The 17613-nt window shown below is 39.8% G+C and overlaps 1 protein-coding gene across 1 annotated transcript in view; it reads right to left on the bottom strand.

Moving 5' to 3' along the window:
* ERCC4 (ERCC excision repair 4, endonuclease catalytic subunit) overlaps positions 1-12264 on the bottom strand; it is a 34683-nt gene extending 22419 nt beyond the window's left edge. Inside the window, exons 1-4 of the mRNA XM_060124127.1 lie at positions 12049-12264; positions 10564-10744; positions 1758-1953; positions 668-875 (exon numbers count right to left, since the gene is read on the bottom strand). Coding sequence (XP_059980110.1) covers positions 668-875; positions 1758-1953; positions 10564-10744; positions 12049-12222 — 759 coding nt within the window. The 5' untranslated portion in view covers positions 12223-12264. The remainder of the gene's footprint in view (positions 1-667; positions 876-1757; positions 1954-10563; positions 10745-12048) is intronic.
* Positions 12265-17613: the final 5349 nt, after the last annotated feature.

Below are 17613 nucleotides of genomic sequence, written 5' to 3'. Positions count from 1 at the left end.
TTTAAAAATCAATATGCATTACTTCCAGTGACAAAGAGGTTGATTCAGAGTTTGAAAGAAAAGAACTTGTTCTACCAAAATATGAAAAAAAAGCTGCCTGGAATTTTTTAAAAGTCAGCATTTTCTGTATGTACAATTCAATCTTAGACATTTACATACTGGAATTAATATTGATCTATGATGAAAAATTAGTTAGATAAAAAGTCCTTGCACTAAAGTCTTACCATTTTCTCAATTCAGAATGCAATTTTAAGACAGAGCAAGTTTCACATTCCTCAGTAATCAAAACTCATCCAAATTATTTTTATTCCAAATAAGAGATCATAAATTTGGAAGGATTCTTATGTAAACTCTTCTATCTGTAGCTATCCAAACGTTGCCATTTCAGAGCAAAAGGTTATTCATCATCCTCTTACATATACTTAAAATAAGAGATAATCACCATATAACTGCAAAAGTCAGAGTTGTGCTTATATGCCAATCAATGTATTCTACTACAAATTACTTTCCAGTAAACCAAAGAAATTATACTTTAAATCACCTCCAATTTAATTTTAAAATAACAGCAAATTCCTATTAAGAACATTGTAAATATTAAAATAACTTGCATTCTTAAAAATTACAACATAACCAATGGTGCTTAAAAAGGAAAAGAAATAAAGAATACCTTGTCAAAAGGTTTTCCAATAGCATTTTCTAAAGATAAATCTTCAACTTCAAGCGACGGGTTATGGCATTTCAGTTCCTTTAGACATGCATTTAGAATGTCCAGAATAGCAGTCTGTATAGCAAGCATGGCAGGTGTCATAGAAACGTGAATTTCTACGACTTCGGGTTTATGCTGTTCTAAAAATGAGTTTACTGCTACATGGAACCTAAAGAGACAAACATTTTTCAAATATTTCTAGAGTTGCAAGAGCTATGTGTTTCTGGTCTCAGTTTAATACTCTAATAGCTCTTTGTAACTGCAATTAAGAAACAAAACGGAAAGCCAAATGACAGTGTTTTCAAGAATACTTTCAACCTCTATGAATAGAAGTATTACTCAAATAAGGCAGGGATCAGCAAATTATGGTCTGCGCTAAACCCAGTGCCCGTTTTTACAAATAGTCTTATTGGCACGTAGCCACGCCCATTGTTTATGTATTGTCTGTGGCTGCTTTCACACTGTCACGGCAGAGTTGAATAACTGTGACAGGTGCGTGGCCTGCAAAGGCTAAAATATTTACTCTCTGGCCCTTTACAGGAAAAGTATGTCAATCCCTGAAGTAAGGTATAATCAAAAAAGGAAAAAGACTGCAATAACTACTCTCAAATACCATACAGTATAACCAAGATACATATTAGCATAGGTTGCAAAATGTTTTGAAAATTGATACCTTATGTTTTTCCTAGAAATTTACATAGATTTTTCAAAATCTTGGTGCTTTATTTCCCTCAAAGTGGAAGTTGGAATCTTAACCAGTGAATCTGCAGTTCACCTAAAGCTGTTGTGTATGTGAGCCTCTAGATCCCTGCGTGGTTTCACTAAATGTACAAGAAAGTGATAGCCCTGGGCTACCAGAAAAATAACTATCAATCCTCTCTCTCCTGTTAAAAGAATCACAAATGTGGTGACCATTTATTTATATTTGGATGTACTTGTTATGAACCTGACTAGCATGTATCAAGTGCAATGACAGTAAATTTTACATTATAGTGCAAAATTAAATTACGGCAGGTTCTCTCGCAGAAACTGGTCACATAATGCTATTTACCTTGGCCACAGATACAGCTTCCTTACGAAAAGATTTCTCATCACTCTCTCCACATGACAAAAGCCGGTGTCAAAGGCAATAGCGTTGTCTGTGAAAGCTTTAATAAAACCATGTTTGTTTTTCTGTCGGAAGAGGCGCAAGATGAATGCTTCTTGACAAGACTCGATTATTCTGTGAGCTCTGTACACCAAGATGCCTGGGCGGGGGGTGGGTGGGGAGGAGGGCGGGAATCAAAATTTAAAGTACAGAAAAGACATGTCATTTTCATGCTCGCTTTCATTGATTCATCACAGTTTTCTTGAATGCCTACTTGAGCATGGGCAAGCTCTGTTCGAGGTTGGGGATACAGCCATGAACAAAACACGTAAAGCTGTCCTGTGGCATTTACAATAAACAACTACAAATAAGTAAAATATTTAGTAGGTTAGAAGGGATAAGTGCTGAGGAGAAAAAACGATCAGAGGAATAAGAGAGGGAGTATGTGTGAGGGGTGGTAGCTTGCAATTTTCTTATTTAATCTTTTAAAAATTGAAGTACAGTTGACGTACAATATGTTACAGGTGTACGATAGAGTGATTCACAATTTTTAAAGGTTATACTTCATTTATAGTTATTATAAAATATTGGCTATACTCCCCGTGTTGTACAATATAGCCTTGTGGCTTATAATAGTTTGTACCTCTTACTTCCCTACCCCTATCTGGCCCCTCCCCTTCCCTCTCCCCACTGGTAACCACTCATTTGTTCTCTGTATCTGTGGGTCTGCTTCTTTTTTGTTATATTCACTAGTTTGTTGTATTTTTTAGGGTTTGCAATTTTAGACAGGGTGACCTCACTGAGGTCTTAAGTGAGTAAAGCCTGGATGGAGACGAGGAGGTGAGCCTTGTGACCATGTGGGCCAAGAGAGTTCCGGGCAAGGGAATAACAGCAAAGGCCTGGGGTGGGGCATGTCTGGCCTGGTGGAGGAGGAATTTCTGAAAGCAAAGCAGGTCACTCATTCTTTTAATATATGAATCAGATGTGAACTATGCAAAACAGCTGCCTTTCAGAAGTTTGGGCAACATCTCCATCACTTATTAGAAGAATTCAACTTTCAGAATCAGAGTATACTCAATTGAAAGGTAAATTAGTCCATCTGAAATAAAAATCTTTAATGAATATGCTTAAACATCTGTTTTGTGGGGTGGATGTGATAATGACACCCCTGAATTACAAAAACAAGGACCATCATATGTGTTTCCTTAATTATAAAATTAGAGTACTGGACCAGACAATCTCTCATATGTATGTATGATATACACATGCCATTGTGGTGCAGTGGGATTCATGGAAAATTAGGGAGAGACATGAGATGACATAAGATTGCACAGATGTCATTTCTGGATCAAAAACTCAATTATTCTATGACAACTCTCAGTCTTTTAGACCTAAACCAAGCCAGTTACCATATATATTTGCTATAAATGCACTCGCATGTTTTTGCTCCCATGCTCATTGCTCCTAGGATCTGGAAAATGACACCAATAGTAACCCAAGACTCCTAGTAGTTCAATAGACTCAATTCAGCTTCTACTATTTTGGTGTTTAAATTTTAGATTGAGGTGGATGGAGCTAAAATTTATTCTAGCTAAGCAAAATTGTTTTTCAAATATGGTAAAAATTAACAGTGCTATTTAGGACTTTTTAGACAAAAGATTTTCAATAACACCAGTACGTGCACATAACTAATCTACTGCTCATAAAATATTCCGTACCTAGCAGGTATGTTTTTCCAAGTACTCTATTGGGCCAGAGTTCCTGGACTGAAATATGACAAAGCTAGAAATAATAAAAATGGACTTCTAAAGAAAAGGTGAATCTCAAGTTAAGAAAATGGTGTGCTCCAAAAGGTTGTCATTTCTTTTGGAATCTAGAAGAAGGAGGAGAAGAGAACTAATATTCTATCCCAGGCACTGGGGTTAGGTACTTTTATAGACTTTATTTCATTGAATCCTCACAATAACTCCATGGGGTAGGTATTACTATGAGACCAGGAAAGGGAAGCAACTTGATCAAGGTCACTTCGCAAGTAAATAGGAGACCAAAGGTTCCAAATCATGAGTGTCTGAGAACAAAGCCATGTCCTTCCTGTTAAGTGACATCATCTGAGGACCACACCGCCCCCTTTAAAAAAATACAAGCAGGTTAGGTTTCTGGGGCAATTCTAGTCCCACATTTTTATGCTCCCACAACACTCTGTATCTCATGCTGCACTGTAATTACTTCTCTACACCTGTCTCCTCCACTAAATTGCTTGAGGACCAGAACATCATAAGTAGTAATCAGAGAATGTTTACTATGTGCCATGCGTGATGCTAAGAATTTTACATACATTAGCTCAGTTCATCCTCACAATAATCCTAGGAGGAAGGTACTATTACTGTCTCCAACTTACAGATGCGAAAACCGAGTCATACAGAAATGAAGAAACTTGCCCAAGGTCACACAGCTGGTAGCTGGTGAAGGTGAGCTCAAACCCAGAAGCCGCCTAACTCAGGAGAGCACCCTACCGTCCTGTCATCTTTCTGTCTTCAGCACCTACCTCATTCCTGCCAAATAAGGGACGGTTAGTAAACGAAATGTTTACCAACATTTAATGTTAATAATGTTGAATGAATATAAAGCTGAATTATGCACTGGGTACACAAATCTAACATGTAACTTTTTTTTTAAAGTTTCCCAAGGAAAGCGTGTTCTGAGTTCTGTTTAGAGATGTCACGATCTGTTTTAACAATGAAAGCATCCTCCTGCCCCATTCTTTTGAAAGTACAATCTGGAGAGATATTTTCACAGTTCTCCCACTATTGAGGAGTTGTGTTGGCAGGGACACCTAGGGTGGGGTATGGTGGTGACATTGGGTAGTGACAGGGGAACAAGTTAGGGCTGGTACATTCAAGATTTTCTAGGGGGTTACATGCTTCTGGGACACTCTGGTCTGTAAGAGCTATGGTGAAAGTTCCTACAGGGGCTGGGGGGTTGAGGAGGTAGAGGATGATCCCGGGGGTGTAGCATTTGAAGAAATTCATTTCTGCCACTCACTTAACATTCCATTCAGCGAAGCAGCAGTAACAGCTCCAGCTTCATTACTGGCTGGGACTTGATCAGAAACAGGAATGGCATTTTGCCCTTTTTAATTAGGAACTACCTATAAACTATACTTTGGATATTTCTTTGATTCAGATTGCTCTCTGCCTAATTAGATTGAAGTGTTACTGGGAGACACAGAGTAATACTGACATCTAGTGGTCATTTCAATACATTTTTTTTTCATTTTATCAACTGAAAAAATAAGGAAACAAAGCTAAATTTATAAGAAAGCAGCAAACAGTAAAAGACTTTACAATGTATCAAGATTTCTGGCTATAAAGAGCCAATTTTTTGCTATTATTTATGATTTACTATGTACCAGGCAGTATGCTAAGCAATTATTTATTTTACTTCATTTAATCCTTGATAACTTCACAAGGCACTATTTTCTCAATTTAAGCAATGAGAAAACTGAGGCTTGTGAAAATTAAGTACAGTAGCTTGCTTGTAAGCAGTGGCATTACCCTTCAAAGTCAAGTGAGTCTGACCTCAGCTGTACTGCCCTGCCAGTGCTTATAACAATGAGAAATACAAAAGTATAACAAAACTTTCCAATAATCAGTTCACCACGAACCATATAAAACATTCATTCATACATTTATGCATTAAATATTTCTTGAGAGTCTTCTAGGTTCAGGGCAATGTGATAGATATGGTAGGAAGGACAATTATGAATTCCACAACCTCTCTGCCCTTCGAAAGTTCATTAAAAACTGTCGTACATACATGCATCACTCACGCAATATATATGTGTTTGGTACCTACTATGTACCAGTTACTTGTCCTGGGATGAACAAGTTGTTCCTTACTCTTAGGAAGCTTGTCATCTCATGAGCAAGACAGACAAATAAATAGGCAAATACAGTGTGGTGTTCTGAAGTGCTCTGACTGGGGAGAAGCATGGGGAAATCAGAAAAGGTTTCCAAAAGGACAAATAATCATGAAATATGACTCCTTTTCTATATTAATTCTGGCTAAAATTAAATCATTCTTCTCAAAATAATTAAGCAACTAATTGGTTTAATTTCAATCATGGGAGAGAGGGGGGATCAAGATGGTGGAGCAGGAAGACCCTGAGCTCACCACCCCCCACGAGCACATCAAAACTACAACCACATACGGAGCAACTCTCTCCAAGAACGACCTGAAGACTAGTAGAACGGCTCTTTTACAACAAAGGCTGTGAAGAAAGAACCCCATGGAGCCTGGTAGGAGGGGAGGAAAAGAGATCTAGTTGGGACCCACGCCCCTGGTGGGCGACCCAGCAAAGGAGGGGGATGTCATAAGCTCAGGGATCCTCCCTAAAGAGTGAGGGGTTTGAGCCCCACATCGATACTCCAGCCTGGGGTCCAGCACTGGGAAGACAGGCCCCCTTGGCTGGTTTGGAAACCAGTGGGGCTAACCAGTGGGCTGTAGGAAACCAAGACTCCATTCTTGAAGAGAGTGAGTAAGCACAGACTTGTTTGCTCCCAGTCTCAGCAGAGGCAGCAGACTGAAAACTGCCTGGTGCTCTGGTGGCCCTGCCTGACCGCCCCAGCCTGCACTGAGCTCTTGCTCCAGCCCTATCCCCCACCGAGGAAGCTCTGCCAGTGGACCCTGGGAGAAGACACGGCCTGTGCCCTCTTCAGATTCAGCTCTCCCACCAAAACCACTGGGGACACGCAGACTGCACAGGGACACTCCCACACAGGGACATGGATTCAAGACTGGGATAGGTAACTTTTGCCTAACTTCATAGGGACAAACAGAGAAAGTTAAATAAAATGAGAAGACAGAAGAATATGTTCCAAACAAAAGAGCAAGATAAAATCCTGAGAAAAAACCCTAATGAACAGACGTAAGTAATTTACATGATAAAGAGTTTAAAGCAAGAGTCATAAAAATGCTCACTGAACTTGGGAAAATAGAGGAATATAGTGAGAGCTTCAACAAAGAACTAGAAAAATATTAAAAAAAAACAATCAGAACTGAAGAATACAATAACTAAAATGAAAAATACACTAGAAAGACTTAAGTCCTTACTTAAGTAAATTTAAGAAGACTGCAATTATATCAAGGATATTTTCCCACCACAACAGTATGAAATTACAAATCAATTTTGGGAAGAAAAATGGAAAAATACAAACACATGAAGACTAAATAAGATGCTACTAAAAAGCCAATGGGTCAACAAATAAATCAAATAGGAAATTAAAAAATACATTGAGAGGAACGAAAACAGAAACATAACTTTCCAGAATCTATCTGATGCAGTAAAAGCAGTTCTAAGAGGGAAGTTTATAGTGATACAGGCCTACCTCAAGAAACAAGAAAAAACTCAAATAAACAAGCTAATTTTCTATTTAAAGGAATTGATCCTTTAGCCAGACTCATCAAGAAAAAAAGAGGAAGGGCCCAAATAAATCAGAATTGAAAGAGACAAACTTACAACTGATATCACAGAAATACAAATAATCATAAGAGAATATACTAAGAGTTATATGCCAACAAATTGGACAACTTATAAGAAATGGATAAACCCCTATAAATACACAATCTTCTAATACTGAATCAGGAAGAAATAAAATATCTAAAGAGACCAATTACTAGTAATAAACTGAATCACTAACAAAAAATCCCAACAAAGAAAAGTCTAGGACCAGATGACTTCACAGGAGAGTTCACCAAACACTTTAGGAGAGTTAATACCTATCTTTCTCAAACTATCCAAAAAACTGAAGAGGATAGAACACTTCCCAACTCATTTTATGAGCCCAGCATTAACCTGATACCAAAACCAGACAAAGATACTACAAAAAAAAGAAAATTAAGGGCCAATATCCCTGATGAACATAGATGTAAAATCCTCAACAAAATATTAGCAAACTGAATTCAACAATATATAAAAGGATCATACATCATGACCAAGTGGGATTTATTCCAGGGATGCAAGGGTAGTTCAGTATTGAACCTTGATTTGTGGATATTGAACCATTAACAAAATGAAGGATATAAATCACATAATCATTTCAACAGATACAGAAAAAGCATTGGACAAAATTCAACATCCATTCATGATAAAAACTCTCAACAAAGTTGGTATAGAGGGAACATATCTCAACATAATAAAAGCCATTTATGACAAACCCACAGCTAATGTTATACTCAATGGTGAAAGCTAAAATCTTTTCGTCTAAGATCAGGGACACGACAAGGATGTCCACTCTCACCACTTCTATTTAACATGATATTGAAAGGTCTAGCCTCAGCAATCAGACAAGAAAAAGAAATAAAGGCATCCAAATTGGAAGTGAAGAAGTAAAACTCACTATTTGCAAATGACATACTATATATAGAAAACCCTTAAGACTAGAAAACCCTTAAGACGATTAGAATATATAAATTCAGTAAATTCAGTAAAGTTGTAGAATATAAGATTAATATAGAAATCTGTTGTATTTCTATACACTAAGAATGAGGTATCAGAAACAGAAATCAAGAAACAATCCCATTTACAACTGAATGAAAAAGAATAAAATATCTAAGAATTTAGGTATTAAATTAAATAAATTAAACCAATTATAAATTTAATAAGGAGGTGAAAGATCTGTACTCTGAAAACTATAAGACACTGATCAAAGAAACTGAAGACAATACAAATAAATGGAAATATATCCTTTGTTCATCAATTGGAAGAATATTGTTAAAATGTCCACATTACCCAAAGCAATCTACAGATTTAATGCAATCCTCATCAAAATACCTATGACATTTTTCCTAGAACTAGAACAAATAATCCTAAATTTTGATTGGAATCACAAAAGACTCTAAATAGCCAAAGCAATCTTGAGAAAAAAGAACACTGAAGGTATCATGTTCCCTGACTTGAGACTATACTACAAAGTTACAGTAATCAAAACACCATGTACTGCCCCAAAACCAGACCCAGAGATCAATGGAACAGAATAGAAAGCTCCCAAATAAACTCATGCACATGATCAATTAATCTACGACAGAGTAGTCAAGAATATACAACGGGGAAAAGACAGTCTCTTCAATAACTGGTGTTGGGAAATCTGGACAACTACATGTAAAAGAAAGAAATTAAAACATTTTTCTCACACCATATACAAAAATAAAGTCAAAATGGATTAGAGACCTAACTGTAAGACCTGAAACCATAAAACTCCTAGGAGAAAACATAGGCAGTATGCTCTCTGACATCTGTCTTAGCAATAATTTTTGGATCTGTCTCCTTAGGCAGGGGAAACAAAAACAAAAATAATCAAACTAAAAAGCTTTTGCACAGCAAAGGAAACCAACCAACAAAACGAAATAGCAACCTGCTGAATGGGAGAAGATATTTGCAAACAATATGTTCAATAAGAGATTAATATCAAAATACACCAAAAACTCATACAACTCAATATCAAAAAACCAAAGAACCTGATTAAAACATGGGCAGAGGATCTGAATAGGCATTTTTCCAAAGAATACACACAGATGGCCAACAGACACGGACAATGAGATAGTACCTCGCACCTCTCAGAATGTCCATCGTGAAAAAGACAAGAGATAACAAGTGTTTTTTGAGGGTGTGGAGGAAAAGGAACCCTCGTGTACTCTTGGTGGGAATGTAAATTAGTGCAGCCACTATGGAAAACAGTATGGAGGTTCCTCAGAAAACTAAAAGGAGAAGTACCATATGATTCAGCCATTCCACTCCTGGGTATTTATTTGAAGAAAACAAAAACATTAACTTAAAAAGATATATGCACCCCAATGTTCACAGAAGCATTATTTACAATAGCCAAGATATGGAAGCAACTAAAGTGTCCATGGATAGATGAATGGATAAAGAAGAGGTGGAATATATATACAATGGAACATCACTCAGCCATAAAAAAAGAATGAAATTTTGCCATGTGCCACAACATGGATGGACCTGGAGGGTATTTTGCTAAATGAAGTAGTCAGACAGAGAAAGACAAATACTGTGTTTTCACTTTTATGTGGAATCTAAAAAATAAAACAATGGAAGAAATACAACAAAACAGAAACAGACAGCAAACTAGTGGTTACCAGTGAGGAGAGGGATGGGGCGAGAGTCAAAAGAGGTGAAGGGGAGTAAGAGATACAAACTATTAGGTATAAAATAAACAAGTTAAGGATGTAATGTACAGCACAGGGAATATAGTCAATATTTATAATAAATTTGTATGGAGCATAATCTATAAAAATACTGAATTACTACATACCTGAAACCAATATAATATTGTATGCTAACTATACTGAAAAAAATTGTTTTGAAAATTTCAAATCATGGGAAAAAATATTCTTTAAAGAGGAAAACCAAACTCTTTTAGGAAATATATAAAGAATATTTATAAACATTTCAAATCTGAGTAGTTTCTAAAAGCAAATGCCTGTCAATTACTAAGTATTGACTGAATATGAGCTTAGAAAACAAGGAAACGTCAATCTTACATTTAGTTTCTTATTCAGGCCATAAATATTTACTAAGCATCCAAAATGTGTCAGGTATTGTGTTAACACCTGGAAGCACAATGTTGAACAAAAACGTCCAATGCTGTTCAAAAGAAGGTTCTAGATTAGAGTTTAGCAGAGGGAACAAATACATACAGAAAAAAAAGAAAGTGCAAACGTATATACAAATAACAATAAGGCTTCAAATTCTTACCGGTAATTAAATCTGAAGGTATTCTATCAGTCAAGAAATCAACCACAAGTATTCGACTTGTTGCAAATATCACACCGCCTTGTGTGTACACCTCATAGCGATTGCTACTTGTGATTTCATTTGTTACTCGGCGAGGGAGATGTTCAACTCCTTCTAACTTCAGCTGATTGATAAAATATTCCTAAATTAAATCAAACTTGATTAGTAGACCGTTTAATAGAGGGCAGTTTTTATTAGGTTACCAGTATTTGTATTTAAAGGGATATGCTGCCTTTTTCAGAGATCATGAACTTAATAATGAACATACAAACTAAATTACTTTACGCTGATCAACCAAACAATCGACATTTATCTAGGGTTTTGTTTTTGTTTTGGGGTTTGCACTAAGGACTCACTGCACTTGAGATGTTATTAGCAGTTTAACGACAACGAAAGACTTTTAAAATCCTGAGTTAAAAGACTTCTGCTACCTAGAAAATACTGCCCACCAGAGGCAACTCTGCAAGCAAGTGTAAATACCATGTGAGAAGATAACAAGGGAATCCTTTCCCCAGGTGGTGTTTTAGACTATTAGTTCTGTCCTCGTCCACCCTAGAGGGGATTTCATCATGTCAATGGGACCCTTGGTCCTTTAAGTTTGATACCACCTTTCCTGGGGGGGCCCCCGTGTTGTGCTAAGCGCTAGTCAAGCACTAGGGATACCTAGATGGATCAGTCAGGGAGTGTGTGGTCACTCTTCTCAGCTGGCATTTTCCTTCTGGCCATCCGCTCTAGATATCTAAGGGCTCATCAGAGTCGTCAGATCAAGCTGTGTCGCCTGTCACTACCCCTCAGCAAAGGTGTATCCCCCTTCTATCTTCCTCAGTGTTCTCCACTCTCTCTAACCCAGGTACCCTTCCCCAATACCCTCAGCTTCCAGCTCCCTTCCCTTCTGACCCTATGCCCCTCTTCCCACAGCCTGGGTGAACCCCCAGTCCCTCCTCTTCCCTACAGGGTTCTCCCCAACCTCAGCGTCTCCTTTCACGTCTCCCCATTCCCTTCAGAGATTCCTCCATCCCCATCACTGTTACCTTCTAGAGACCTCACTCCTCTACCTCCAGCCAGTCCCTTAATACCCAACTTCAGGACTGCCTCGTTATTCCCTTCCACATCCTCCACCAGACAACTCCCCACCCTCTTCAGAGACCTCCCATCCTTCCCACCTCCACGCTTCTCAAATGACTCCCCTACTCCTCTCAGAGACCCTCCAACCCTTTCAGGTCCTCGAACCCGTGTCAGGGTCCTGCGACCCCGCCCACCGTCTCAGCGTCCCCGCACCCGCGTCAGGGGCCTGCATCTGTCTCAGGGACCCCTATTCAACGCCTTCCCGCCCGCGTCAGGGACCCGCATCGCCCTCAGAAGCCTGGCCTCCGCGCCGAGGCCTGCGTCTGCTACGAAGGCTCCCAGCGTTCCCGGGGTCCCCTCCCCCAGCGCGGGCGGCCGCACCTCCTCGGCTGGCTGCGTGTTGAGCACCAGCACCAGGCACGCCGGGTGGCAGTGCAGCCGGAGGAAGTGGTAGAGGAGCCGGTCCGCGCCGAGGCCACGGGCGCACACCACCAGCCCGTCCGCGTCCAGTAGTTCCAGCACCAGCTGCCGTTCATACTCCAGCAGCGGCGCCATAGCTGTCTCTCGAGCCGGCAAGCCCGGTTCCCTGGGCGCCCTTCGGCGCCGCGGCCGAACGTAGCCGAAGAGAGCCGAGTCCGAGACGAGAGCGAGCAGAGCGCGGCCGAAGAGAGCCGAGCCCGAGAGGACACGAGCCGGCCGAACGCAGCCGAAGAGAGCCGAGCCCTAGAAGACGAGCGAGGCCGAACTCAGCCGAAGAGGAGCCGAGAGGAGCCGAGAGGAACCGAAGATTCGTTGAGTCGCGGGGAGGTGCTAGTGCTCCCAACAGGTGTCTCTTTTCAGGCTTCAGGCTGCGCCCCAGAGTCTTAAGTTATTTCACCTTCTCTGTACCTTCGATTTGAGAGTCAGGCGGCCTAGACCTAGACCTAGACCTGGACCTAGAACATAAGCTACCACCAAGCGAGAAAGGAGAATTAAACCCAAGGAGCTTAGTTCCCCGACCTTGACAATTGAAAAAGTTAATTGTCAATCTAAGGATTGCGCCTAGAATTGGTAGCACCTGCTTCCCAGGGTGAGGTTTGCTCCTTTCTTTTGCAATGGGCCCCTCTTTTTAAAAAATTTTGAATAAGCAGCATAGCTTACTAACTTTAGGCTCTTGTTTCTCTCGGAAAGTCTTGAATACAATTAGCTATGTGAAAAGTCGCAATCAGGTGTTCCAGCGGCCGCCCCGTCCCGTCTTCCACTAGGGGGACACCTTCGGTAGTATTGGTTCTATACCTAGAAACGCCTGTTAATTTCACTAGAGGAATTGTTCTGTGTCGACGTCCCTTTTCCCCAATCTTCATTGTTAGAAAATTAAAAATACTTTATAAGTAAGCAAAAATAAAAACCACTTCTTATTCCATTACCCAGAAATAACCACTGTAACATCATGATATCTACACTTTTAGTCTTTTTTTTTTTTTTTTTTTGGTATATAAAAGCTCTCTCACCACAGAGAATTCTTTTGCTGATGTAATAAGCAACCCTGACTTAAATCCCGGGTTTGTCACTATCATTTGACAAGCCTCTGAACAGGGTATTTAATATTCTTTTACAAAATCCTTTTATATGGCTGATGAGATTTCTGCAATGAGGATGTACCATACTTATTTACCCAGCTCCTTATTAGTGGACATTTAGTCTGTTTCTGTTCCCCCTGTCATATTATAAGTAATATTTCACTGAGTATCTTTGGACATAAATTCAACGACGCCGCTAAGATGCACTTTAGAAGTGGATACTTACTAGGATAAAGAGAACAAACATATATAAGGCTTTTCATTATATTCATAGTGCCACATTGCCCTCTAGAAAGCCTGTACCAATTTACATTCACATCAGAAGTTTACAAGAAGATCTGTTTCTCTGCCTCTTACTGCTTAATCCAGTGTTTTACATTTACATTTTTTCAAGATTAAAACAGTATATAGTAGTTCCTAAATGATGGTCAAATGGAAAAGACTGTCTGGAGACATTCTCCATACAGCAGTTCCTATGAGACAGATATGAATCCCTCCACTTTTGCAACTGAGAAATGGAGGCTCAGGGAGGTTATGTGACTTGGGCAAGACCACTGAGCTAGTTAGTGTATTTCTTAGATTTAGTTCAGGACATGATAAGTAGGGACTCAACATATGTAGGGTATGCATGTTGAAGTGACAACGCTGAAATTCAAACATGATTCCGCAGCTGTGATATGCAAAATAATGGCTCTCCAACGATGTCCATGTCCTAATCCCTGGAACCTGTGAATATATTACCTTATGTGGCAAATGGGACTTTGCAGATGTGATTAAGTTAGAGATTTCAAGATGGGGAGATTATCTTGGATTATCAAGGTGGGCCCAATGTAATTACAACAGTCCATATAAGGGAAGAAGAGAGACAAGAGGGTCAGAGTCAGAGAAGGAGATGTGACAAGAAGCAGAGGTTGGAATGGTGTGGAAGAGGCCACAAGCCAAAGAATGCAGCCTTTAGTAGCTGAAAAAGGCAAGGAAATGAAGTCTCCTATAAAGCCTCCAGAAGGAACACATCCCTGCCAACCCATTTTGGACTTCTGACCCCCCAGAACTGGAAGATAATGAAATGTTTTAAGCCACGACATTTGTGGTAATTTGTTATGGCAGCAACAGGAAACTAATACACAAACATTCACTATTACTACTACACTGAGCTCTAAAGATGAAGTCCCCAGCTGGTGAAAACAAAACAAAACAAAGCAAAATAAAACAAAGCACATGGGAGTATATAATGAAACAATAATATTGGAGGGTGCTTGGTCAATATATATAGAAATTTAAAAAATATCTGAATAGATCCATATACACATGATATTTACCCCACAAATGTTTATTTGGCACCCGCTCTGTGTCAGTAAACAAAACAGGTAAAATCTGTGCCACCATAGAACTTATATTCTAATGGGGAACTTGTGTATGAAGGTGTTTATTCATCATATAATTTTGTGAACTATCATTATTTCTCAGGCATTTCTCCTGAATTTCCAATACTAGGAGACTAGTCAGAACTTCTTCCTGCATCCCATAAGTGGGATATCATACAACAATTATAAGCTGTAGGTGACAAGATACCCAATCCATGCTATTACATACTAAAAAAGTAATTTCAAAACAATGATGTATAGGATGGTCCCATTTGTTTAAAAAACCAGCCAACAGATATTATTTCCTTATGACTACATAGAAAAGCTCTTAACAAAAGGAATTACTTCTGGGGAGTTGAAATGGGTGGTTTGTGTAGGGTGAGACCTTTACATTTCAGTTTACTCCCTTCTGTTCTGTTTGACTTTCTTACCATGAACTTATATTGCTTTTATAATGAAAAAAAAGGAAAAAACTTCCCAGGTACTAAATAAATACGTCATCAGCACTGCATAGTATTACCTCGTGAATTCTAGATTTAATATGTGTGTGCTGGCCCACAACGTCAAAAGTTGGTATCTGGGGAAACAGACTTTTGTAAATTCTAACAGGTATCTAGACATTGTAGTTTTGTCCATGGGCAAAAGTTTTCCACTTAAGGTAAAGGATTCTTTTTTTCCCCCTATGTCACTGTCACAACAATTCTTCAAACATTTCCTTATTTTTAGATTGTTCTGATCATCAGAGCCATCTCCCCTCCAGATCACTTCGCAAGTTTCAGTTTTGCCCACAAGGACACAGCTCAGGCAGCGGTCCTTTGGTCTTTGGCATTGGGCTGGGAGTGAGATTCAGCATCATTTTCCTCCTGACCGGAGGTAGAAACCAACACACCTCAGTTAACCCTAGCTTGACTGCTGTAGGTAGGCCACTGTAATTTCTCTTAGCAACCTCAGTCTTTCACATACATATGGGGAATGCCTACTGAATCTAGAGGATGGGGAAAAGATAAAGAGAACTTTTCCTAGATTTAGCTCCTCTGCTAGGGCCAGATCACCACTGGGCCTCCTAGAGCTTACTTGTGTGGTCTAAGCGTCCATTCAGGCTGTAAGTCAGAAATGAGACAGGCCTGGGACCTGGTCCCAGGTCCCTTTGCTGCAGTGTTGCAATGCTTGCACCTGGACATACCTCTCCTCCAGTAACAAAATACAAAGAAACTATATGGGACTAAAAATAACTGCATGTATGCACAGTTAGGGCAAATTCTGAACAAAGGATACAAAGAGACCAAAAAACCCAACTGCCACTTCTGAAAAGCCTGGAGCAAAAACAGGGTGTTGGGAGCAAAAGTAGGGTACTGAGCATGCCCCCTGCACTCAGCATCACCAGAGGGGTGGGCAAAACACCTAAGCCTGCCCTCCTGTCCAATCCCTGGACACACCCCCACCCTCACCCCATGTAAGGGTCCAGCTCCCCCCCACCCCCTTGGGGAGCAGCAAGCAAGGGAACCCGTTGCTTGTTCTCACTCCCCCCTGCTGCAGCAGGGGCCCCAGTAAAGCCTTGCCTGAATTTCTTGTCAGGTCTCTGGTCAATTTCTATTGATTGGGGAAGGCCAAGAACCCTGGTCTGTATCAGAAAGACCTGGGCTCGAAAACCAGCACAGCTACCTACCAGCTGTGTGAACTATGTAAGTTATTTAACCTCTCTGTGCCTGAGTTGCCTCATCTTTAAAATGGGGCTGATGTAAAAAATAATGAAATAATGCTATTTGCAGCAACATGATGGACCTAGGGATTATTATACTAAGTGAAGTAACTCAGACAGAGAACGATAAATACCATATGATATTACTTATATGTGGAATCTAAAATATGACACAAATGAACTTATTTACAAGACAGAAACAGACTCACAGACATAGAAAACAAACATGGTTACCAAAGGGGAAAGGGGGTAAGGGATAAATTAGGAGTTTGGGATTAGCAGGTACAAACCACTATATATAAAATAGATAAGCAACAAGGCCCTACTGTATAGCATGGGGAACTATTGGGTTGGCCAAAAAGTTCGTTTGGGATTTTCCGTAAGATGTTATGAAAACGAACTTTTTGGTCAACCCAATATATTCAATAGCCTGTAATAAACCATAATGGAAAATAATCTGAAAAAGAATATCTATATCTATATTTGAATCACTTCGCTGTATACCAGCAACTAACATAACATTGTAATCATTGTAAATCAACTATACAAAAAATAAATAAATAAAGTAAAGTGGGGCTGATAATACAACCTACCTCATGGGGTTGTAGAGATTAATTGAGCCAAAGAATATAACAGGATATGAATATTCAACCAAGTTAAAATCAGAAACTTAATGACAACTGCTTTAAGTGATCCAACCCATTCTAGGACCTGAGGCACACGTACTCTAAGGATGGAAACCAAACATTCTGAGGCTCCTCCCTGCCCTTCAATAAGGGGAAGGTAGCTTGTGGTTGCTAATCTTTCGGGTTCTGGCTTTAAAACACCTTAAGGATGATTGTGAGAGGAAAAGAAGATATTTACATGGAGGAATGATCAGGGTGTTGGCTCAGAACTTGAGGGAAGACTGACTGGGGGTGTGGGGAATGAGGGGCAATCAAGGAGGTTTCTAGGGAAATCCTGGGCCTGGCTCTCAGAAAAGATGTCCAGCCCACTGCCTGCAAGGACAGGACTAAAGGAAAAGGCCCACGAGGCCATGAGTCACAGGAACCTCCCACCCAGAGCCTACAGCCTTCCCCTCACCACTCAGTCTATATGGCAGGGGTGGGGTTTGCAATTCCAGCATCCTGTCCATGGCTCAGCCAAGCTGGCTCATGAAATGAATCCTCATAAATAGAATTACAATATATCTGTGGTGTTAAAATATCATGGGGAAGTCCATTAGGAAAAGTAATGTCTTAAAAGGTAATGAACAAAAAGATTAAGAAGCACTGCTCTAGAAGGTGCTTTTAATCATCACACAGGTTAGGACGGCCAATCAGCT

This window comes from Lagenorhynchus albirostris, chromosome 15, assembly GCF_949774975.1.
Source record: "Lagenorhynchus albirostris chromosome 15, mLagAlb1.1, whole genome shotgun sequence".
Taxonomy (NCBI): Eukaryota; Metazoa; Chordata; class Mammalia; order Artiodactyla; family Delphinidae; genus Lagenorhynchus; species Lagenorhynchus albirostris.
This window is presented reverse-complemented; position numbering and strand designations above follow the sequence as displayed.